Source organism: Ambystoma mexicanum, chromosome 4p (genome assembly GCF_040938575.1).
Source record: "Ambystoma mexicanum isolate Mex_15411 chromosome 4p, UKY_AmexF1_1, whole genome shotgun sequence".
Lineage (NCBI taxonomy): Eukaryota > Metazoa > Chordata > Amphibia > Caudata > Ambystomatidae > Ambystoma > Ambystoma mexicanum.
Window position 1 is genome coordinate 358362801 of NC_090927.1, and position 26291 is coordinate 358389091.

General features: G+C 45.1%; 1 protein-coding gene across 1 annotated transcript in view; it reads left to right on the forward strand.

Moving 5' to 3' along the window:
* Positions 1-26291, forward strand: part of MATN3 (matrilin 3) — a 301459-nt gene that overhangs the window by 97452 nt on the left and 177716 nt on the right. Inside the window, exon 2 of the mRNA XM_069605007.1 lies at positions 18932-19501. Within this exon, the coding sequence (XP_069461108.1) occupies positions 18932-19501 (570 nt within the window). The remainder of the gene's footprint in view (positions 1-18931; positions 19502-26291) is intronic.

A 26291-nucleotide genomic window follows, 5' to 3' on the forward strand; every position in this document is an offset into this window, starting at 1 on the left:
TTATTTATTGAGGTGTATATTTACTTGAACCATATTTTATACCAAAAGAACTGTGTTATGACATAACATAGTGTGTGGACAATCCTTTGTGGGGACTTGGGGTTTCACTGTACTTTAGAACCGCCTGCATCCCCTCCCTTGAGAGTCCACCTTGGTTGCTCATCCATTGCTACCACACACAGGTGGAGGCCTAGCCATTATCTCCAAAACCACCCTGACCAATAAGCTTGCCACCTCTCCCTGTGTTCCTCCTGCGAAATACTCACAGTCAAAGTGCTGCTATCGAATAACTGCACGCTGACTATCCACCTTATTTACAGGCCCCTGGGACCATTAGGGACCTTTGAAGACGACCTATCAAACCTTATAGCGAACAGCGCTCAAAGCCACTCCCAAACATTTCTAATGGGCGATTTCAATATTGGCCTCAATGACACAGACAACAAATATGCCAACTCAATTGCAGCCCTACTTAACGATCACAGGCTTACCCAAAAAGTCCTCGCCCCCACCCACATCAAAGGCAGAACCCTTGACTGGGTATCAGACCTCAACTGTAACATTGCCATCACAGACATCATCCCACAACTCTGGACGGACCATTATCTAATAAACTTCACCGCCACACTTGATCTCCTGAGCCCTAAAACTATTAATATGGTACCCCCCCTCCTCACTAGAAGCAAAAAAGATATTACAGCCGAAAAACACATCCCTCTCCTCCTCCCGGCTATTAGTAGTCTGGACAATAACACTGACCCAGACACCTTAGTTGATACCTTTAACAAAGCTATGACCACCGCACTAGACACCATCGCACCAACTAAACTGCGTAGAGGTAAGCAGGAAGCACACCTGAATGCCTGGTTCACACCCCAATTAAAGGACCTAAGAAAACAAAAAAGAAAGCTTCAAGCCATTTGGCACAACTTACCTACTGAAAACAACAAAGCTAAACTAACCCAACTATCCAAGCTCTATAAGAAAGAAATCAATAAAACCAAAAAAAAACTATTCAACGATAGAATCACAAAAGCCAAATCAAATACCAAGGAACTCTTTTCCATCCTCCGGGAAATGGAATCCCCCCTTCAACCAGTAGACACCACTCCTAAGGACAAGACATGGTGTACTAACATACAGAATGCCCTTTCTAACAAAATCACCACCCTTCAACACAAAATAACAAAAAAAAAACTCTTTGCCCCTCTCTGATCAAAAAGCACCACTGCCTATCAAGCCCAATACGATCCCTCCCTTCAGTTTCAAAACTATCTCCATTATTGACACTGAAAAAGTCATTCTCTCCTTGAAACCGTCCAACTGCAAGGGTGACAGCTGCCCAGCGCAAATAATAAAGGACGCAGCGAGGGACCTAGCCCCTTATATCTCAAAGCTGATAAACTCCTCTTTTAAATCCAACACGGTACCTACCAACTTGAAAGAATCTTGGGTCCTCCCCCTACTCAAAAAACAAACCCTTGATCCATCCATCCCAACTAATTACAGACCCATCACTACCGTGCCTTTCCTCCTCAAAATTATTGACAGAGTGGCCTACTTACAAATCCAGGAATACCTGGAAGCCAACCACCTGCTAGGCTCTCGACAATCTAGTTTCTGCCCTCTTCATGGCACCGAAACAGCCCTACTAGACCTCAAGACTAAAATTGAAGAGTTGAAGGGTAGTGGAAAAATGGCATTGCTACTTCTACTGGACCTGTCTGCAGCCTTTCCACCTGGTGGATCATGCAGTCTTATGCAACCACCTCAGGCTCGCTGCCAACTTCACAGGAGAAGCCATAGCATGGGTCCAATCCTTTCTAGCTAACCGGACTATGAGAGTCTTTTCAACTTCAACCGTCGCTGACCCTATCCAAATAACATGTGGAGTCCCACAGGGCTCCTGTGTCTCACCCACCATGTATAACATTTTCACCAAGCCATTGTTTGACAAGTTGGACAGACTGGGCGTTACCTACACAAATTATGCAGATGACACCCAGATCCTCATACCCCTTTTGGGCAACTATGAAACGGACCTGATATACATCCTTGTATACAAGATATACATCCTCATTCAGGCATGGATGGCGACCCATGGCCTCTGCCTGAATGACGATAAAACTGAGATACTGCACCACGGATCTAACACTAACCTAAAAAAACTACCCCCAAACTACGCATCCTTCAATATTGACAACAATGTCATCACAGTCATGCCTGTTGTAAAAACACTAGTTTTCTATCGACTCCTCACTAACCCTCAAAAAACAAGTCAGCTCCCTCGCCTCCACAACAGCCTACACCTGCAAGCTAATCCGTGCTGCCAGACCATTCCTCTCTAGTGCCAGTTGTATCACCTTGGCTAACGCTTTAATCATGTCCAGACTAGATTACTGCAACGCCTTGTACTCTGGCGCTAACAAATATGTCACTGACAAACTACAACAACTACAAAATAATGCCCTAAGAGCAGCACTGAACGTCCCAACTAAAGACCACATTACTAAATTCAGGAAAGAGACCCATTGGCTAAAAATAAAAGACAGAATCCTCCTAAAAACTATCTCCATCACATCTAAATGCCTAAACAATCCAGCTCCCTCGTACCTAGCAGAAAAAATCTCTAGGAGAACTATGACCCGACCTACCAGATCCACTAATTCATTCATGCTCGAAACCCTGCGGTGCAAGCTGTCTATGGCTGGAGGAACTAGTTTCCCAGTCAAAGCTGCACAATCCTGGAATACACTACCAATCGACCTTAGGCGCCCTCTATCTTACGCCAAATTCTGACACAATGCTATCAACTGGTTCCGCACCAACGACCGATAACCTTCTCGGCTTCTTTATTGCCATTCCACCCTCACCCTCCATTTAGACTATGCTTGCCACGCTCCTCGACCTGCACATTTGATCAGCTAGATCTTGTACTATACATTGTATTATATGGTGCATTCACATGTATATACGCAACATAAATATAAGCAATGCCCAGTCTGTATTATATACTGTATTATATCGCACTGTACTATATTGTATTATATTCACTTGTATGTACCTGCCTGAGACTGGCACTGTAACTAAGCCTCGAGAATTCTTGTATTGCTGCGCCCGTCTACCCAAGGGTTTGGTGCGCATTATTAAATTAATAAACAAACAAACAAACAAACCTTGGCTGGGGTGCTCTGTGCTTCTACCCTAACTGTTCAGGGGGCAGAAATACAGATACCCCCCTCCAGTCCTTACAGATACCCCTTCAATTCCCCATGCCTTAATCGCATACTGTTATAGCACTCCTCATTCCCTCTCCAAAACTACTGAAAATACTTCCTTAAACTCTGCATACAAGTCATTAAACTTGCCATTTAAAACTGCTGAGAACACCTTCCCTACAAGTTATCACAAACCGACTTCCCTTCTTCTAACGATAGCAGTACTGCGCTGAGGAAGCTGAGCCAAGTTATGGAGATAAGTAAAAGCTCAGAACGAAAGCTGCGCTCTAGTTGTTTTGATCACATACCAGCCGGCAGGACATTTAAATAGGGAAGCCAGCTGACAGGGAGGAGCTGGCTGTAGAGGTTTAGTCCTCTCAGTGCTGACCGGGGGACTACTGGACGAATGCGAGGTCAGTGGAGCTAACCGGCTCATAGGAGAAACCAAAGGCAGCAGACTGCAGAGACTGGGATGCCGCAGAAACGGCAAAGGAGGATGGACAGCCCCCTGGTGTGCAGATTTGCTGAAGAACAGGCACCGCACTGCTGAAGCCCAGGAGAGTGCAGAATAGGCAAGTGAAAGCAGCAAGAAAGACAGGAACCTCGAAGCAGAAGGAAGTGGGACGCCAACGAGCCGCTGCAGGTTCACCGCGGGAGAATCCATTACTATAGCAAACTGGTGAGTCCACCCGAGGGAAGAGGGAGCACCGGAGCATTTCGGCAATGGGACTGATAGCGAACAGAAGTAAATAAAGCAAATGCGAGAGAATGAAAAGTGACATATCTCTTAAAGAAGCAGCGCAGAATAAGTTTAAGAGACTGTGAAGTTTGCAGGTGTGCACAATACGCATATGAGAAAGCCCTGGCAGGAGAGTATACTAGGCATTGCAAATCATAAATGTTTCGATCAGAAAGTAGCCCAAGAATGTGGTTAAGACTTATGAAGGTGTAAGAAGAAACCTGGCAGGAGAGTACACCAGGTAGTCTATGAAGATTCAGACTGTCAGCTAAGCTACTTTGCATACTAAGTATATTTGATGTAAAGGAACTTAACGAACCAGTATAAAGCTGAGCGAACAGAAATCCAGGGGAAGGGAAACATCATCTGGAAATTTGAACTTTATCGTCCTGAAACTTTTCTGTTGGAGTTAAGCATTTTCCTTTTTGAACATTCGAACACCATACAAGGCCAAAGACATTTCCCCTTAGATCTCATAGTTGATTTTTAGAATTTGAGGGTGAGAATAGTACTTTGGACACAGAACAGTTTACCTTGGACATCTTGACAAAGGACTGGCCCATTAGTTTTACTTTAGGTAGGAAAAATCCCTCTTAGAGAATGGACCAAGAGGCATTTTCCACACCCATTTTCATTTAATAAAATCTATGGCCAAAACCATGAATCATCAGTGTCTGCGTTTCATTCCTGACCCTTCACAGTAGCTTTAAGGTAGAAACTGCATTGTCGCTGGGATAGCCTATTGCTGTCACTTTCGGTCATACTGCCCCATTCAATAACATTTGTCCTCCTTAGCTCCACCGTTGGTGTCCATCTTCAGATTTTTACTGCACGTTTTCATGATGGGAGTCCTCGCGTTTCGCGCCTCGACTTTCTCAAATATTTTGCCTATTTGTTATAATTGTTCTTCCAATTTTCTTCAATCTGTCACACTTGTGACATATTGGCAGCGGGAATCCGTTGCCGATCTCGATCCCACCATCCGTTGGATCGCCACGCCGTGTGAGGCCATGGTACACGTGTCATGTTTAGGCTGAGAATAAGAGCCTCTTCAAGGCCTGTTCCAGATGCAGTCAGAAGAATATCTTCATCGAGGACCGCCACCAAGCGTGCAGTTACTGCCTGCACCCGGACCATGATGTGGAGGGATGCCCCATTTGCCATTCTTTCTCCACTAAGACAAAGAAGCTCTCCATCGATGACTAGCCTCATGGCTGGATGAAGGTATGGCCTCTAACTAAATATTTGTGCGCAGTAATACCTCTGCCGTGTCATCGTAGACCACCCCGAAGACTTTCTCGTCTACAACACCAAATCGTTGTTGAAATCTTCCTCATTGCTGATGAAGACTCCGTCAGCGACACCGTCAGCCAGACTGGCAGTGCCGGTTTTTGTCATACCTACAGGCTCATAGATGAATACAGGCAGCATCTCAACGGTCATTATGGTGATCTCTAGGGTAGCAGTGCCTCCAAGGCCTCTGTCAGTCCCGACTGGATCTATTCCCTCTGCACTACTTTCTGCAGGTGTGCATGTGCTAGGCACCTTCCCGAGAGGTTCCAGCAGAGAGAGGGAGGCACCTCCAGATCTCTTCTCTACCAAAGCTCACAAGGGCCCCTCATCTGCCTGCCACATTGTTAGGGAGAGTTCTCTGTTTAGGCTGAATTTCCTAACCTAGTGAGTCCCCCAGCAGCTTTGCTGGATTTCTGGAGTTTGTTTTTTTCTCTCCTGCCAAGAGTGAGACTCTTTTCCTCACACTCTTGACATGATTTGAGGGTTTCCTTTGACTGTTGATGTGTTTTATGGGCTATGGGGTCTTTTACTCCATAGGGTCTCATGTGTTTTTACTATGTGTGTTTTACTCAGTGCAGTAACACAGGGGTGTCCTAAGTGGCCCCCACCATAGACTCCAAACCCTAGGACTGACTACTGTCTCCCAGGGCATGTAAAGTCACCATTGGCTTTACTAGTCCCAAATTTAGTAACAGAACCAGTACAAACCATCATAATGTGGAAGTACTGGTAGGGGTAATTCGATTGCCCCTGGGTCTGTTTTTCGAGGGGGTACTGTGCAGTCCTCCCTCGTCGAGTTTCTGTCTGGTGGCAGTGGTTACCACGCTTAATATACCATAAGAATATTTCCTATGGGATTTTGCAATGTATTTTAAACGCATGACTTTTTGGTGCAATGTTAAAGATACCGCCAGTTTATTTATTTAATATTAATTCACCGGTAGGGTCTTTTTGCCAGAACTCGGTTTTAAAATGGCATTTGTGTTCGCCTCTGTAACTCCAAACCAAAGGTCGAGCCCTTTGTTCCACTTTTGGCGGGCTTCTACACAGAAGCCCTCCAAAGTGGTGCCACTCTGTCTGGGTACCACAGGGGGTGTGGGAGGGCGTTTAGGCACCTTGGACTAAGTTGCCTTGCCAACTCAAGTCGCACTCTTGCGTGATTGTCCCAAGTGGTGAGCCGCCCCGCTCACCACTTAGCATGTTTGATTGACAGCTAGGCTGAATGAATGGGGGTTTGCTGCATAAAAGCAGGGCTTTGGGGACTGGAACTTCAGAAGTCGCCACAGGACCTGAAAATCCGAAGAGGGAGAAGCTGAGCCGACCTGCAACGACGACACCACCGGTGGAACCCTGCTGAACCGACTCACCACTTCCCAACGACAGAGGAGATCTTCTTCCAGGAGAGTCTCTTCCCCTTGAGCTGGTCGGGACAACCAGTTCGCCGTCTTTTCGCCTTGCAGGACATCCAGTGGTCGAATTGCCCGTGCCAAGCACCCTGGCAACCTGATAGCCACTTGCCACTGAACCGTGAATAAAAGGACCGTACCTTTTAATCGAGAACTCCGCGGCTGGTTTCTTCCCTGGCAGTGCAATGAACTCCTGCTCTCCTCCACGACGAGATCTTCTCTTCCCCCGGACGAAGCACCGACTTGCACCCGCTGCCAGGAACAACTGCCCCAGCTGGAGCGTTATCACCATTTCAAGGTACTGTGTCCGCCTGGCCTCCCTTTCAACAGAGTGCACTAAGGTGACAGTAACTCCTTAGCCTTCTATACTGGGTTGGTCTATTGACCTTCTAACTGGTCTCTTTCTTTTGGTCCAACTTCTTTCTGAACATTTACAAGACTTTTATGCACTTTTTAAACCCAGTGACCTTGGACACATTTCTTTCTGATCCTCTCAAAGTGGGTCCGGCTTCCTGAACTCTAACTTCACGGTTGTATTCTGCCTTTCTATCTTGCTATGCTCTTCTGAAAGTTTTGGGATCTGTTTCAATTTATGCTCTGCCTTCTCTCCCTTTTTTAACCAAATTATTAGAGTGCCATCTGCGTTAAGCGCTCACCGCTGTCTGAAAATAAGTGGTGCTTTACTTTAGACTTGTCTAATGATCTTTGAAGGGAGTGTATATACTTTAGTGACTGTGTTTTTGAACTTGCTTGATATTAGTGCCAGTGTGTTTTCATGGATGTGTTTTTAAATAAATAATTATATATCTTTTACACCAGCGCTCTGGTCCGTGTTTGCTTGTTTTACTGTGTTTTTCTGCCCTATTGTGTATGCTCTGTATACTGCCTAACTCTTCTTGAGAGAAGTCTGGCTGCTCAGCCACAGCTACCAGGTAAATCTGGGTGGTGCAGACTGCTACCAATTGGGTTTACTGCTAACTCCTGTAGTCTTAAACTTTTTGCAGTGGTCCCTAAGGGAACTGCACAGGTTTCTGCCTAACACACATTCCATGTGAAGCCTCCCAGGGTAGTGTCTCCAGCCTCTGGCTCCTCTCCTGCCATCCTGTCAGAGGAGGAAGAGGAAAAAAAGTCTTGAAGACGTTGGCTCACACCCTATGGAGGGTGGTGTTGGCCTCCTTTCACAGCTGGCCCCACAGCCTGCACATCCGCTTCAGCCTGCTCGCCCTACGAGCCCCTAGCCTCATGCACCAATCTTGATGCCTCAGACTCCGAGAGGTCCATTGTCAAGAGATGTTTCCTTGGACCTTTTGACCACTCTCCACACTGTGGTCTCAGAGATTCAGCAGCGACTACTGCCTGTGGCTCCTGGTCCTCCTGTGGTTCCAGGCGCAGCTCCTGTGGCCAATCCACCAAGACCGTTTCGGCCCCACCTGGTGCCACCTCCTCTGTTGCCTGCAATCCCGCAGCCACCTCCTGTTCCACAGCCCTCTACTGTGGAGGAGTTGGTCCTAACAGGAACAGACACTAATACGGACACCAACCCGGATACAGATGGAACCCAGGGTACAGATGAGTTTGTGGACTATGTCCCTGCAGAAGGTGACCCGCCAGATGTAGACCTACCATCAAGGGATCTAGGGACTCTCCTCTGGATCAAGTGGGCTCTTTCAAGGCAATGGTTTCCTGAGCGGGCAAGCTTTTCTACCTGGTTCCAGAGGAAAAGGAGGGATTCCTTTTCCAGTGCTGCAAATCCTGCAGAAAGACTGTAGTCTCAGTCGCACTTCTGGATGACATCTGGGAGGACGGGCTGCTGGTGATGTAAAAGCCCTGTCCCATGCCTATTAAAAAGGAGAGGCTGGAGAAGAAATATGCGGTCCCGGATACAGCCCCTAAATGCCTCAGAGGCCATCAAACACTGGAGTCTGTAGTCTCAGCTGCTGCGAAGATGAGGTTGTCTAATCCTTCATCCTCTTGCTCAGTCCCGCCTGACCTGGAGGGAAGGAAGCTGGATGCGGTTAGAAAACGCATAACCACCACTGCAGCCTTGACAGTCAAGGCCGCCATTGCCTTCACCATCCTTGCACGCTACGACAGATAACTCTGGTACAAATTGGCATCCATCCCTTCCTCGATTTCCTGCCACAGGACAAGAAAGCGGACTCCATGGCCATCTTTCAGGAAGGGGAAGTAGCATCTGACCATGCAATCACGGTCGCCCTTGACATTGCCAAATTTGGTTTCCGGCAGATAGGCAACAGTGTCGCACTATGCCGTCAAGTTTGGCTGAGGGCCACAAATTTCAGGCAGGACGTCCAAGAAAAAAAGGTGCTTGACATGCCTTTCGACTGGGACAACCTTTTCAGCAAGGAAGTGGACGAGTCTCTTCTTACCATCAAGACAGACCCAGAGACAGCACGCTCTTTGGGCACGCTCTCTGGGGATGCTGCAACAGAGGAGGCAGACCTTTCACTCCCATAAAGGGAAGGTCTCCCGTACTTCTAAGGTGCTCAGCCCTTCCTACCATCAGCCCTCCTGCTCAGGAGGCATATAGAGGCTGTTCCCAGGCCTACAACGGAGGTACCCAGCTGCGGTGTCCACAAGTCACCACGATGCAAATGCAGAAGGAAGCCTGACCAGGCCCAGACCCTGTGGCCCTACTTCAGCACCCCAGTGGGAGGCCAGCTATCTCAGTTTGTCAACATGTGGCACAACATCTCCACCGACAAATAGGTGCTTGATGTCCTCGAGCAGGGACACTCTCGAGTTCCAAGACAAGTGCCCCCGCATTCCTCCTGTGATAAGAGAAAAACAGCACAGAGTCCAACTTGTCAAGGAGGTTCAGGCCATGCTGCTGAAAGGGACAATAGAACCAGTCCCTCTGCACCTCTGGAGTCTGGATTATACTCTAGATACTTTCTGGTTCGTAAGAAGTAAGGCGGGTGGAGGCCCCTCCAGCGGTGGCGTTACTTCGGTCAAAGGGAGTGTACGTCTACCCCCTACCTGGAAGATTGGCTGATCCGGTCTCATTCTCACACACACGTGGCCTGACATATAGCTGAGATGGTCCAGACTCTAACCTCTGTGGGATTCTCCATGAACTATTCAAAATCCTGCATCGTGTTGTCCCAAGACGCTCAGAGTGGCGACAGTCCGGTCCATTTAATCCCTTTTGCGGATCATGACCTTGTGCATCTATCTGATCCCTCATTGCTGAATGCAAAGAAGACCCCTTCAGGATTTACTGCGCGCCAGATAGAAGCAGATCTTCAGCTCATGGAACGACAGGACAGCCCTCAATCAAGCTATCTGCCAAGCCCTTCATTAGTGGTCCATTCACCCTCAGAGGGAGCTCCCTTCAGGACACCTGCGCATCAGGAGATGGTCACAACCGACGCTTCACTGAAAAGTTGGGCACCCACACAGGCCAACTAAATGCCAGAGGCCTATGGCTCCTGGAGGAGAAGGCGTTGCATATCAACGTACTGGAACTACGGGCAGTTTTCTGGGCTCTCAAGTTTTTCAAGCACCAGCTCTTGGGAAAGGTGGTCAGGGTCTTCACAGACAACATGACCACCATGTATTACATCAAGAAGCAGTGCAAGGCAAGCTCACCCGTCCTCTCTCTTAAAGGCACAGAACTTATGGCACTGGATCATTGCTCACTGGACGTTTCTAGTCTCGTTCCACCTGGCAGGCTTTCAAAACACCATTGCCGACTTTCTCAGCAGGAAGCTTCAGTCCTACCACAAGTGGGAGCCTCAGCAAGCTCAAGCCTCTCTGCCTCTCTCCGACTTGAGCCAGACCTCCTTAAGTATCGGAAACTCCTCAATACTTTCCTCTTCGCCTCCTCCTTCTCTCTCCCTCTTCCCTGCTAACCACCTCTTTCTGCTCTCTCGCTCTCTCTCTACTTCTGCTCAGTTTTGCTGACTGGCTGCCTGGTGTACCTTCAGAGCCTCACAGCTCCCAAGCTCTCCTTGCCAGTCTCCTGCACTTGCCCCCGGACTTTGCACTTGCCCCAGCACTACTGCACTTCGGTTAAGACCCATGAGAGTTGAATCTCTCTACACTTAACCCATGTTCTGACGGCCTTGGCACACTTGGTCCCTATTGCTCACCCCCATGCACTTCCTTTTCTGTTCACCTGCATAATCTGAATGTACCATGCCTAGTAAGATTGTTTGTCTTGTCTTCCCTATGTATTCCCCTCCCATGCATGGTTGCGCTTTAAAACACTTGTGTATAAGTGCATAATAAATAATCAATCAATCAATCTTCAGCAAGTGTGGCTAGCCTCAGATCGACCTGTTTGCGACAGCAGCCAATACCAAGTGCCAGCGGTTTTCCAGCAGGTATCCTCAGGCAAGGAGTCTGGGGGAAGCCTTCTTTTTCCTGTTGGAATGCCTATTCCTTTACGCATTTTTGCCAATTCCGCTGCTCCTACGTGTGATCAACATACTAAAACTATCCTGCTGCAAGAGGATTCTCATTGTACCGGCATGGCCCACACAGATCGTGTACCCGTAACCTCTTCACCTGTCAGTGGGTATGGCCATCAAGCTGCCTCCTCTTCTGGACCTGCTATCCAGAGAAGAGGGGCAATCCTGCACCACGACCCAGCACCCCTGAACCTGTCAGCCTGGCTCCTGCAGCCTTAGAATCTGGGCATCTCTTGCTGCCGTTGGAATAAAAGAGGATTCTAGCCAAGGCTAAGGCTCTGTCTACACTTCCATGCTACAAACACAAGTGGAAGTGCTTTACAGTGTGGTACCAGTCACAGACGATCTATCCACAGCGCGTCACAGTGCTGCACCTTCTACCTTACCTGCTCTCGCTGGCTAAGGCTGCCTTGCCCATTCGTCCATCAAAGTAAACTTGAGCGCGATATCCCGGTACACCAGGGCTCCTGGTAAGCTCTCCCTGTGGTCTCACAGGCTCGTGAAGGTGTTCCTCAAGGGCCTCTTCAGAACATTCTCTCCAGTGAAAGCTCCTGCCCCGGCTTGGGAGTTGAATGTGGTCCTGGCCAAACTGATGGGTGCTCCGTTTGAGCCCATGCATCGGACATCTTTGAAGTTCCTCTAATGGAAGACCGCCTTCCTAGTGGCGATTACCTCAGCCAGGTGTGTTGGAGAAATCCAGGCTCTATCCTGTAAGCCACCATATTTGTCTTTCCACCAATCCAAGGTGGTTCTAGGAATTCATCTGTCCTTTATGTCAAAGTTCCCCTCTGACTTTCATTTTAACAAATCTTTGGTCTTACCAGTTTTCTTTGCAAACCCTTCTACGCCTCCTGAAAGGTCCTTGCATTCACTGGGCGTGTCAGTGCAGTCCAGACTGATGGGTGCTCTGTTTGAGCCTAGGCATCGGACATCTTTGAAGTTCCTCTCGTGGAAGACTGCCTTCCTAGTGGCGATCACCTCGGGCAGGCATGTTGGAGAAATCCAGGCTATATCCTTTAAGCCACCATATTTGTCTTTCCACCAATTCCAGGTGGTTTGGCGAACTCATCCGTCCTTTATGCAAAAGGTCCCACCTGACTTTCATTTTAACAAATCTTTGGTCTTACCAGCTTTCTTTGCAAACCCTTCTATGCCTGCTTAAAGGTCCTTGCATTCACTGGGCTTGTCACGTGCCTTGAAATTCTATGTGGCCTGCACTAAAGATTTTCAAAAGACTTCTCAACTTTTTGTCAACTTTGGACATGCGGGGCACAGTATGGCCCTATCTCAGGCTTCCATCACCAGGTGGCTCTCTGGCTGTATCATGCATTGCCATCAATTGGCCAGCAGACCATTGCCAGGCCAGCCAAGAGCCCATTCCACCAGAGCCATCGCTTCGACTACTGCGTTCCTCTCTGGTGTTGCCCTGCTGGGTATTTGCAGGGCTGCTACATGAAGGTGTACTCACACCGTCACAAGATTTTACTGTTTCGACAGGGTTTCCAGGGAGGAGTCTTGTGTCAGACAAGCAGTGCTTTGCAATCTATTTTCTTGAAGTGAGTGTGTTCCAATGGGTAAGTCTTATTGCTTCTGTTGAGCCTTGCCACCTCACATGGTTGTGTATATACATTGCTGTGTAATTGTATTCATAGCATGTGAATCTATGTATCTGGAGGAGACCTTCACTAGTTTGGGGTTTTGCCAACTGATTGATGAGCCCACACATACAAAGGGCAACATACTGGACTGGGTGTTTCAGGAGGATAGCTCAGGGGCAACGTGCTCATCTTGGAAGTAAGACGACACAGCACAACACAGGTTCGATCCCTGGGTCTGCGCTTAGAAACATCTGGGTATTAAGCATGTCATAAATAACCTATCATATTTATGACATCAACACCTTTGCTTGTTACCCAGGTCCAGTCACTCTTTTGTTTATTTTGAAGTGCTATTGATAGATAGAATTGAAGAATAGAAAAATGCAAAAAAATTGGGATTACATCTAGAAATCTTCGTAGATTACAGCCGGAGACTATGGAGGCATGGATCACCCCATGAAAATCTTACTAATTTAGAAACATCGAATCAAATAGTAAAAGCATATCAAGAGACAATTTCGACACAGTTAATATTATTGCCCTGCTGAAAATGAGATGGGTGCTACGAAGTTCATATAACGGACACCCAACATGATTCAAAATAACTTTTAAAGATTCGTAGGGAAATAGAAAATCCTTGTCCTAAGAGTAATAAGGAACCACTTAAGGATGCCAAATGGTTTGCTTCAATTCAAGGGGCCATGATGGGCAAACTTGTTAAGATTAGACAAAGCATAGTGCAAAAAAAGAACAATGGCACAATTATCGAAAAGCATAAACCCAGTTTGGTAATAAAGATCTAATAGAACTGACTGATTGTTTTAGCTTTAAACCCATCTCTGAAGGACTCATGGTTGTCATTAGTAAATCAACACCCACTAATTGCAAGGGGGATATATGCCCGTCTATAACCGTGAAAGCTGTGCACATACTTTCATTGGTTTCCTTACGAAATTTGTTAATATGTAACTCCTGGAAATTCATGTACCAGACGAACTGAAAGGGGCCTGCATTACACCACTACTTAAAAAACCTGTCTTGGATCCAGATATACCTACAAATTACAGACCAATTAGAAATACCCACTTTTTATTAACAATATTGGATAGAGTGGCATATGAACCGATTCTTATTCACCTGATCAACTCGAACCTACTGAACAAGTGGCAGTCAGGTTTCATACCAGGTAATGGGACTGAGATTGCCTTGCTAAATCTTAAATCTAATATACTACAGCACATGGACAAGGGAAAAATATCCCTGCTCGTGTTACTGGACATGACTGCTGTGTTTGACCTAGTTGGACACACACTACTTATTTAAAGACTTAAGAGTGTGGCCAATTTCAGTGATAATGCAGCAGCATGGGCAAATTCCTTCTTAGAGAACTGGTCTATCAGAGTCTGCAGTAGTGCAGCAGAAGCAAGTCCAATTCAACTTCAATATAGCGTACCTCAGGGGGAATGTCTCGTCTTCCCTATACAACATATTTATGGCTCCCTTATTCGAGCTATTGGAGGATAGAGGCATATATTTTACCAACTATTCAGATGACACACAGTGTGCCATCCCCCTATCAGGCATCCATGCAGAAGACACTTGGTCATTAAATGATGTAAACTGACTGATTGATTACTGGATGATAGAAAGTGGACTTGCACTGAACAGGTAAAGAACAGAACTCATAATAATGGGTCTAACACTAGAGTGAGTATAATACCAGTACCTCCAGGTAGCCGGCTGTCAAATTGCAACAAAACAGAAGGTTAAAACACTGAGAGTATACCTCGGCCAAAATCTAGGTATGCAAGTGCAAGTGCATATCTCAGCAGCAAGAGAAAAGCTTCACTGGCTGCCTATAAAATCCTGAATAGAATTCTGCCTTTTGGTAATCACCTTTAAATGCCTGAATGGTCACAATCTACAATATCTTGCGGATATGATGAGCTGGAAACCTGCTGTGAAATCTCTCGGATGCAAAAACATGAATTTGTTGGTGGTGTCTAGATTCAAGCTCACCACAGTAAGCAAAGAGGCCTTTTTTGTTGCAGTCCCTAAAGCGTGGAATTCTATCCCACCTGATCTGAGAAAAATTCAGATATGTTCTCCTCCCGGTCACAGACTGTTTGGTTAGTGTTGATTTCTTGTTTATGTTCGTATGTTTGGTTCCTCCTTTTAACATCTGATAGCGCCCGTATGCCTCTGGGCTTCTTTGGTTGTGCTATATAAATAAGTAAATATAAATATATCAATAAATAAATGTAAATTTAAGACCCCATGCCGGAGAAAGAAAAAGTTACTTACCTGTAACTCTTGTGCTCCAGTATGGGTCTTACGTGGATTCACATGCAAACCCTCCCTCCTTCCCCTATGCAGCACTTATTGGCTCCTACTGCCACTTAACGTGCACGACCAAATCTGAAGATGGCCACCATGGGTGGAGGACGAATGTCAATGGATTGGGCAGTATGACCGAAGTGACAGCAGTAGGGTATTAAAGCGACAATGCAATTTTTAGCTTGAAGCTACACTGCTTTATTTTACAGAGGATTCCCAGCCCGACGGCAGGGAATATTCAAAGCATGCAAATCCTTGTAAGACCCATACCTGAGAACAAGAGTTACAGGTAAGTAACCTGTTCCATATTGTGTCTTGGCACCAGTTAGCAGATGGGGAAATACAACAAGGAAGAGAGTTATAGGGCAAAGATTCAGATGTATATCGCCTGACCAAATCAACATGATAATGAATGTCTCTTGTGGGCTATTAATGGAGGAGAAAGCAGGCAGAATGCACATCAGCCAGTCACGGCCTCGTGATGCTCTGAAATCTGTACATTTAGTGGAGGAGGAGGGAAGAGGTCTGGCCTGATATTGAGTGCCTGAATGTTTAGATCAAAACCGGAGTGGTTGCTGGTAGGAGGCCTGGTGACCGATGCAGAGGAACCTAAACAGAATTGTTGATGCATATTCTGATAATGTTGTTAATGTATAATGAAGTGTTATCATGTTACCCAAAACGAGTAGCAAACACTATGTAGCGGATGGACGTATGTTAATTTATCAACAACATGGTATGTCTATTGATCATATCATAGAACTCTGCCACCATTTCACACTCATCAGGTCAGCAATTACTTCTATCGGCATCTTCCTTTGGAATCTCCCATTTAGCATTAAAATATACACTTGCTAAGAAAGCATTGCATGCCTGTGTGTCAAGTGAGGACAGGTCAACGGTCAGGAGGTGGTAATTATTATTCATAGGCAAACAAGAAGCCCCCATCCCCAAACAGTGACTGTCCACCGTGGCTTAAAATGCAAGTCCAATAGAGATGACCAGGCAACACAGACACTCTTTTTTTTTTTAAACTCTTTATTTAGGTTATTCAAAAATAAGTACTATTCAGAACAGACAATCAAAAATGGAACAAATAGAGCATAACAAAATATCAAATGTGATAACTAAATCAAGGCAAATACAGTGAGGGAAAAAAACTCTACAAACCTTAATTGCCAATTCACCATTAACCAATTATCCTAAACAGCACTTTTACACTTAACTAACAAAAATACAACATCAAAGACACCACAAACATCAACCCTCCCCTCCCACCACCCACTGCCCAAAAAAATAAAAATAAATAAATTACACATTCTGACAGAGAATCAGTCATAAAACTCATTGAATTTACTCCATTGTTCATTGTAAATTTCCTCTTTGTGTAATCTACTCAATTTCAATTTCTCGAAACGAGAAAGAATTTGCAATTGAACTAACCAATCATCTACACATGGCTTTTTCCTAGTCTTCCAGACTCGTAATATCAGTCTGACAGCAACTAGAAAGACTTTATTAATCCAACACAACATCAGGTATTCAAGATGTCTCACACAACTCCAAGATTTCAATATCACCGCTTATGGGTTTCTAGGAAAAGCAATCTCACACACCAAATCAACCCTATCCAAACCTTCTTTCCAAAACCCCACTACCTTTTCACAATCTCATAACATGTGTAACATAGTACCCTTCTCTCTCAAACAACCCGAGCACCTATCAATATCACCAAGTCCCAATTTAAACATCATATCAGGAGTCCAAAAAAGACCCCCTAAGGTCTTCTGGTGAATAAAGCACAAATTCAAATCAGCCTTCGCCTTAATAGGAACCTTCAACATACTTTCCCAATCATTCAAAGGTATAACCTCTCGAAGTTACTCAGACTATTTACATCTCAATTTACCCCACTCTTAATCTCTTCGTATAGTGGCTAACCGATGGAGATATAACAATGAGTAATTCTTACTTCTGACTTAAACCTGGATTGGCTGTTAGTAAAAGTCAAGTGTCATTTAAACTAACTTCTTTGTGAATTGAATAGCTTTATCCAGGTTTAAGTCAAAAGGATGTCAGAGAAATTTCTTTGTGAATCGGCCCATAGAATTCGCACACCTTCAAAACTAATCTTTAAAAAATGCTTTCATTTATACTCCTCATCCGTCTTAGTCCATTTCCTTCCTAGAAATCACCCAAACATGGTAAGCAAAAAGAATAATTTTCAGGGATACATTTTTTATAACAAGTGCCTGAAGTAATTTACAGTATATTTTATCAACCATTTGATAAATGGACATAAACCTTGTTTTCATTTTCAGTTTTCTTTTGAAAACCTTGTCAATGTTTAATATGTGTCAAGACATTTTTAAATACAAACTGATTAAAAGAGATTTATGATCACGTTTTAATATCGTGTTTTCACATTTATGTAATTGATAGATGTATTTGAATAAGCATTTTTTTGTAAATTGCATTTTTCTTGTCTCAAATCAGAAAGATATGACATATTGCATCTAAAAAACCAGACATGGTTCCAGTCTTTCACTCACCCAGAGCACTCAGATGCCGTGACGCACACCTGGTGTTTACTTCTGGTAGTGAGTGGGTCCTGCAGGTGTGAAATGGAAACATCATTACAGAAACACACCCACAGAAATTACAGGAAGTTCAAGCATATTAATAAACAAAACGGAGAGCATATTGGGAAAGGCCTACAGTGATCAAATACACGTGCAAAAAATAAATCCGCACCCTCCCACAGTGGAAATACAAAGTCAACATTATACATTTGAAACAAAGCAATTATTTTTTTGCTTCATACTTTTTTTCATTTAATAAGTGATAACACACTCATGAGGACAAAATGCTGTGTGAGCCCTGAGAATACTGCAACACATTTCATTGAGATTATTGCTCTGCCCTGCAACCACAGGCGGCTTTGCAGTTTTGTGTTACATGTTACTTCCAGGGTTAAATATAGCCAAGGATAATAATTACTGCGATAATAAAAATACAACCTGTCAGCTATTTAAATTCATGGAGCTGGCATGTGACCCCTAATGAACAAACCACTCCTTCATCAGCACCTTTGCGTTTGTTGTTCATACATGACACATCCTTCATATGGCAATAGCTACTTACAGTGCTTCCGTTTTTAAGGTCAGAGAAACGTTGGTCTTATTTTGGCCAGGAAATACAGCAGTGGCTTGACTACATTTTGTTCCATAATGAGAATTGCCAGTGCTAATACAATTCTGGCAACTGTATTTTTACTACTGCCGATAATCAACGCAGAGGTATTTACTGCTGGTGGTAACCCAGCAGACAGTATTTTCCCCTCCTGTAATATGAATTGCAGTAATCGACAAAATAACACTGGTGTTAGTGATAGCCCTCTTTTTGTAGTATGGACCACTGTGGTTGCATATCTTCATTCCAGGGCAAAGATACAAATTCCCATACTCATCATACAGGGAGGAAAAGACGCCATCATTATATTATAATTATTATTGGCTATTTATAACGTGCTTAATATCCAGAGGTTTCTAAGTGCGGAACCTGTGTTGCTCCGCGTCGTCTTGCTTCCAAGGCGAGCGTGTTGCCTCTGAGCTATCATCCCATCACATCTGAATTACAGAAGCTTCATCCAGCATGCAATGGGGGTCACATTAATCGGATCCATTAAATATTAAGCTCTAATATTTTAGGACACAGACGTAAGGTATGTCACCGCCCAAATGTGTCTGTCGGTAAACTAACATTAGTCTTAACCTAACCCACAGCTCTTGAAAATAAGGAATGTCTCTTAACACATTTTTTATTTAATTTCAGAAAAAGTTAAAGCGTTAAACCTTCTTTTCATCTCAGCCTTCTGTAACCATCTCTCTTCCTCTCCTGGTAGAGCCTTCCTGTAGAAGCCGTCCCTTGGATCTGGTGTTCATCATTGACAGTTCTCGCAGTGTTCGCCCCCAGGAGTTTGAGAAAGTCAAAATCTTCCTTTCTGATATGATCAAAACCCTAGAAACCGGAGAGCGGGCCACAAGGGTGGCAGTGGTGAACTATGCCAGCACAGTTAAGATGGAATTTTTCCTCAAGACCTATTTCAATGAAGTGGCCATGAAACAAGCCATTTCCAAGATCAAGCCATTGTCCACAGGCACAATGACAGGCCTTGCCATTCAGACAGCCCTTGATGAGGCTTTTACAGGGGAGTCTGGGTCACGCCCTGCTTCCATGAACATTCCGAAGGTAGCCATAATCGTGACAGATGGCCGACCACAGGACAGGGTCAATGAAGTGGCGGCTAGAGCCCGGACCTCTGGTATCGAGATATATGCAGTCGGAGTCGACCGAGCAGATTTGCAATCTTTGAAACTAATGGCCAGTGAGCCCCTGGATGATCATGTATTTTATGTGGAAACCTATGGAGTCATACAAAAGTTGACGTCAAAGTTCAAGAAATCACTTTGCGGTAAGGTGACAGATCTATTTTGCACCCAGTGTGCTCTAGTGCAAGTGATCTAATCCTATGTATGCGAACATTAACGGATCACTAACAGACCACTAACACCGTGTAAAATCCAGTCAAATGGAAATTGTGGAAAAGGAACTTTTTGGGATATGATGGAAATGCAGGCATTTTACAGGGCATGCCCTTCGGGGTAACGTGTTTACATTTAGAAAATGAGTTGAAAGGAATTGGATGAGCATGAAATTAAGCATGTAGGTTTTCACCCAATCTCCCACTTCCTTTAATATTAATTCATTGAGAGATTGGAAAAGACACAGGGCATTTAGCTTCAAGTTCAAGAAATATTTTACCATTCAGAGAGATATGGTATGGCCGGTAAAGGATTTGTTAAAATGTGCCCAAATTTCATATACAATAAATATTGGTTAGTATCTGAGTTTTTGTTTTTTAAAGGGATACAGGTGATAAGAAAATATAGGCCTTTTTTTATACCATTTCAATGAGCATGAGTTGCATTTTATTGATCTGATGTTTTTGTGCCTTTTTTAACTAACCACCTACAATCTCTTTCACTTTATCTGGGTGCATTTTGAATCAGTATGCCAAGTTGACAAACATTGTCCTAAAATCTGGATTTCACTAACGCATATTTACCATGACAAAAACATTGGATTATAATTTTAGGTCTTCATAATAATAAGTAACCATTAAAAATCTGGAAAATGCTGAATTTCAGACCGGTTTTATAATAAGAGGGATAAGTTAGTGTCTGGACAATATTCACGAAATAGGCTACCTAGGATACCTTTTGTTCACCTATTTGTAGTTGAGAATGAGCAGCCTGGGGCAAGCTCTTGGGATAGGAACAGGGAGGGTGTGATACATGATGATAGATTGAATAGAAGTCCGGATTGTCCAGGTGCTTGAATGTAGGGGATTTCCCTGTTTGCATACTTTTGCGGAAGGAAATAGGTATATGAAAAAGAAGGGGTGCTAGGTGGAGCTGGTGGCAGGTATTGGTGGTTTCCTCATACTAGTAAGTCAATAAAAAAGCAAGTGCACATTTTTAGAAGAGATACATATAAACAGACATCAGTTCTTGTTGAATAACAAACAGGTAAAGTAATACATTTAGTTGTTTTTACTTTCTTTTATTTTAAATGTCTTTGTATGTAAAATTACTTATTTTTACTTCTTCACATTTGCCACTTCATTTTAAGTCTTGGTTAGTATTCCCAGGATAAGAACTCTTACCCAGGTAGTTGCAGTAATGATCAATTCTGCATTCACATCTGGATATACGTAAGAAACATTCAAATAATTCAGCAAATCGTTACACCATGCTAGCCAGCCAGTTTTTGCCACAGTCATGACATGGTAATCAGGTTGGTCCCATTGAAAGGCCAGATCATGTCCTTAGCTGATGAGAACACGTAACTGCGCTGTGAGAAACCTGAAGGTGTCTCACCCACTAGTCCCCGGGGATCTGTCATCCAGGTGGCCAGAACACGTCCATCGCTTTTGGATCCAGTTCCTGAGGGTGGACTAGTGCGGGAGGATCACAGGAGGATCACCTGGGTGAGGGGTATTTGGGGAGTGGGAGTGGGACACTGGATGACAAGATGCGGTATCCCCTTCCCTGTAACACCTTTAACCCATTCTACCAGGTAGGATACTTAGGAACTCAAGCCCCCCCCTTTCACAACACAAACACTTTCTCATGGACAGCTTGCTATAAGAGAAAATGGACCTACACCCGAGCCGTATATCTGATATGCCCCAATACAATGGTCAGGCAATTACTGACCATCACGCATGCCTGACTTCCATTACACTTCCCACACACGGATTAAAGGCAGAACACGAAAGTACACTCTTAGCGAGGCAAAGCACACAAGGAAACAGTAGTTCCAAGATGGCAGTTTAACACGAGGAGAAAGACTGCGAAACAGAAGGGAATCGCATTGAGGGAAGTGCCCTTGACCTTTTCAACAAGGAACCGTTACTTTCACTAAACCTTGAGAATAGAAAGCATAAGACCAGGAAACCAGGCTGAAGAATCCTGCATTGTGTGTCTGAGGTACCCGGGGCCCTCCCGGGTCGATAATCAATGTGGGGAGAATTGCCTGCTGCCTTGGTACTGTCCTTGGCTCCTACAACAAAGCAGCCCCAGTGAAATCCACACAGCCGGTGAGTTGGGGAGACTGATACCAGACTGGTCTGTGTTGAAGCCAAGGTTGCAAGCAGCAACATTTTATGGTGACCGTTGAAGCGAACAGTGTATGAAGCGGATGTGATAACCAACGGGAGTAAAATTGAACAGATGAGTGATTGAACTTTGAAACCAAGATACAATACCTTTGACAGAGTGGTCCAGAACTGCGTGCATGCTCATTCTAACTGACAGTTGACAAAAGTGAAAGAGTGGCAAGGAACTGTGCATCGAAGTGGTCCTGCGACGGGTCAAGCAAAATCCTGTGCACAATCGAAAGTCTTCGATGTTGATAGTGCCAAGAAAGTTGATGACAGAGTGAATTGTATTGGTCCAAGCCCGGCGGAGGGCGACTGATTGAACATTGTGTTAAAACAGATCCAAGCCTGGCTGAGGGGGATCTGGGGTGAACCGTTAAAGTTGTTTCGAGCTTGAACAAGGGAGATCTATTGAAAGCTTTGGGTTAAAGCAAGTTTGTGTTAGAGTGAATTGAATTGGTCCGAGCCCGGCGGAGGGAGACTGATTGAACATTGTGTTAAAACGGATCTGAGCCCAGCTGAGGGGTATCCGGGGTGTACCGTGAATCACCCGAGAAATTGGACATATAAAAATCCTACAAGCATTGTGTTAAAGGGGATCTGAGCCCGCCTGAAGGGGTAAATAGTGAATCACCTGAGAAATTGACTATGTGTGAAATCCTAAGAGGAAAATAACTGTTTGTTTGTTACATAAGGCCCTCTGAAAGAAGAGACCTTTAAAGGCAAAGACACTTTGGCATGGAAGGCCCGATGCTAATGTTTGAACTGCACCCTCGTGCTAGAGAAGCCAGATACTGTGCTAAGCTCGAGTGTGCCGCCTTGTCCCATGCTGAAAACATGGGGAAGGGAGGACAAGGGCCTGAATATCCTGACATATCATTTCTTGAACACTTCTTTCTTTTAAATAACATTGTTTGCCACACTATTTATATTTAGAGATAAGGATTGGCAATAGTTTTATTTTAGTCTAGCCCCTTTTGTTTTGGCAAGACACCTTTAGGACTGCGTTACTATTATTTGATGGTTGTAGCCTGCTCCAATCTTTAGATTTAGGTTTAGAAAGGCGTTTTCCAAACCCTTTTTGAAGTTCCATAAGCACCCTTGAACTGTGGTCACTTGTGTCTGTCTTACTGTTGATACCATGCCTTCTTTACAGCGCTCACACATCTAGATCCTCTCTGCATCATTCATAAGCCACTGTGCATAGACATCCAGGCTCATCTGGCGCACACGTGAACAGTTCAAGCCCTCGCTCATCAACCAGGTGCAGCAAGCACCTCTAATGCTTATGGAACCTATGTCGCCATATTGTAGTCGAAAAGACCCTCAACCCCTCCTGTTCCTATAAACCTATCGGCTGCCATGTTGAACTTTTGTTCACACAATCATAAAAGATGTGCTTCCTGCTCAAAGAAGATTCATTCTGGTCATAGGCTCTGCTTATAACATGCCATATACCTCTTCTCCTTGCACTTGTCCCCTTAGGTTAATGTTGCTTTTGTAAGTTTTAATACTTATATGTTTGTTTTGTGTTGTCCCTGGTATATGTCCCACTTTTTTATACTCTCATACACTGGCTCAACACTTGTTCTCACCTTTGTGTTATTGTCGGCACCCTTTGTGGGAATGCCTCTGCCATTTGGAAATGTGTTATTGTGAGTTATTTCTGTTCGAAACTGACATCCCTGTTGTTCAAATAAATATAAAATAAAATTCAAATACCTTACGTATTCGACTAACTTCTTTGGAACGTACAACTCTATGCGAAAACCTACTTATGTTTTATTTCATTTTATTTTGGTGCTTGACATAGCATCAACCTCGACAAATACCACATGAAACGCTGTACACCACAATCAATGCAAGCATGCAATGCAACAAAAACACATTAATAAAAGTACACTGCAGAGAGGTTTCAACCTTATATAAGTTGCCATAAGTAAGCCAAGTGGCAAATAACTTTGTGGTGCAAAAAACCTAATTGCACTATTGTTATATGTGGAGCAACTCTGTAGTCATTAGGCTTTTTTTAAATAACAGCATGATATATAAACATAAGCTTTGAAGTGAATCAGAAATCACTTACAGAGCTGCCGATAAGGCACAGTGTGGTTAAATTATTGGCCGAGGACCAAGCCACCTCAAGCACTGCCACCCACCTTCTCGGTTATCAGACCCATGAAGCGCGTGTCAGCTGAGGCATTCGACGCCACTTCCTCCCCCATCCCTCCCCTTTGGCTGACTCACACCCTGACACAGCCCTTTGCATGCTCCACTGTGCTATATCTGATACTCTTGATGTTCTTGCCCCTGTCATGAGGATCCGCCTGAAGCCCAAAGCCAAGTGCAACTCCTGGTATGACTCAGACCTCGTCACTCTTAAACGCAAGTACAGGGTGGCTGAGAGGAAATAGCGTGCTTCCGGTACATCCTCTGACAAACTGACCTGCCGCCTGCTCCAAAGGCAATACCGGCTCTCTGCCCGCACCAAGAAGAGAGCTCACATCCAAGCCTGCGTCTCTGCAGCATCTAACAACTTGGCCGAACTGTTTAAAATCTGCAAGGAACTGGCCAATCCTGCTGCAGTCTCTGCCTCTCCTGTCCCCTCCCAGGCCCTCTGCACAGCTTTGGCTTCTCATTTCATCGCTAAAACCCAGGACATACTGTCCTCTCTCTCTTCCTTTGCCCCTCTACTCCCTGCTCTTCCTCTGGCCTTTCTTTGGCCACCTCTCCTCCCTCCTTCTCTGCCTTTCCCCTGTTCTCCCCAGACAAGGTTTCTAGACAAGTCCGATCTATTAAAGTCTCATCAAAACAGGTTCACCCCTGTTCCTCCAAAACCATCAAGGACCACATTGACACCCTGGCTCCCGCTCTGACGGACTTCTGCAACCACTCCATCGCTACTGCAGTCTTCCTTTCTCCCCTGAAGCACTCCCTTGTGCACCCTCTTCTTAGGAAACCCTCTGCCAACCCGTCCTGCCCCTCTAACTATCGCCCAATCTCCATCACTCCTTTCCTGGGCAAACGCTGGGAAAAGCTGTCCATCTCCCAGCTTAATCTTCACACTGAATCTGTTGGTTGTCTCTATGAACATCAGTCTGGCTTCAGAGCTGCCAGAAGCATGGAAACTGCTCTCTTGAACATCCGTGACTCCCTGTGTCCTCATCTTACTTGATCTCTCTTCTGTCTTTGACACGGTCAACCATGCCATCCTGCTCAACCGTCTTCGTGATAACCTGGGTATCACCGATCAGGCCCTGGCTTAGCTGACTTCTTTCCTCTCCGATCGACCCTCCCTGGTCCAACTTGGGTCCTTTCTTTCCTCTATCGCCATCTCTACCTGTGGTGTTCGCTAGGGGTCTAACCTCTCTCCCTGGCTGTTCAACCAATACCTGGCACTTCTTGCCCACCGCATTGCCGTTCTCTGCCCCAAATTTCAGTGCTGTGTGGATGACTTTCAGCTCATTTTCAGAATTTTCAAGCTCCCTTCAGCCACCTCTTCTCCTTCTCTTACCTCCGACTGTCTGTCTGCAATCCAGGAGTGGTGTGCCGCCAATTATCGCTGCCTTAATGCCAGTAAGACTGAAATTCTCCTCAACGGCACACCCGCTCTCTCCTTTCTTGTCTCTCTCTGGCCAGCCTCTATTAGCCCTCTTCCTGCTCCCACCAGTGAGGCTAAAAACCTCAGTATCTTCTTCAACTCCACACTCTCCTTCTCTCCTCACATCTCGGACGTCTCTAAGAAGTCACAATACCAGCTGCACCTCCTCAGAGGTATTCTTCCTTTCCTCACCTTCCCCCAGAAGCTCATTGTCTCCAGAGCTCTGGTTCTCTCTAGGCCGGACTATTGCAACATCCTCTTTCTAAATCTGATTGCAACGCTTGACAAGCGTGTGGGGGAGGTCGAAGCGCGAACGGAAGAAATCGAGACCACACTGTACGAACAAAATTTTGAGATCGGAGAAGGGGCAGATAGAATCAGTGCCCTAGAAGCCAGATGAACGGCGTTAGAAGGCAAACAAGAGGACGCTGAAAATTGATCCATGCGTAACAACATTCATCTGCAGGGAAACCCAATGTCGGTCTCAGATAAGGACCTCGGAGCCTACGTAACTGACCTCTTCTGATTCATTATAACTCTCCCAGATGACTCGCCGATAGAACTTGATCGAGTGCACAGGGCAAGACCCAGACAAAGTTCCGCCGCCACGGCAGACGTGCTTGCGAGAGTCCATTTTTACAGGCTGAAAGAGGAGATAATGCGCGAAGCTAGAACCACTGGGCAGATACACTTTCAAGATGCTACAATTTCCCTTTTCCAGGATCTAGCCGCATCCACTCATGCCAAAAAAAAGGCCCTCAGGCCTATGACTGACTGGCTCCGAGAACGTAAAGTCATCTATCGATGGAATTTCCCTACAGCCCTCGCCTTCACATGGGATGGAAAACCCCGGCAGATCCTCTCTCCGAAAGAAGTCGAAACCTTTATGAATCCCGAGTCTGAAGATGATACCACTGACGAGCCAACCCCAAACTCGAT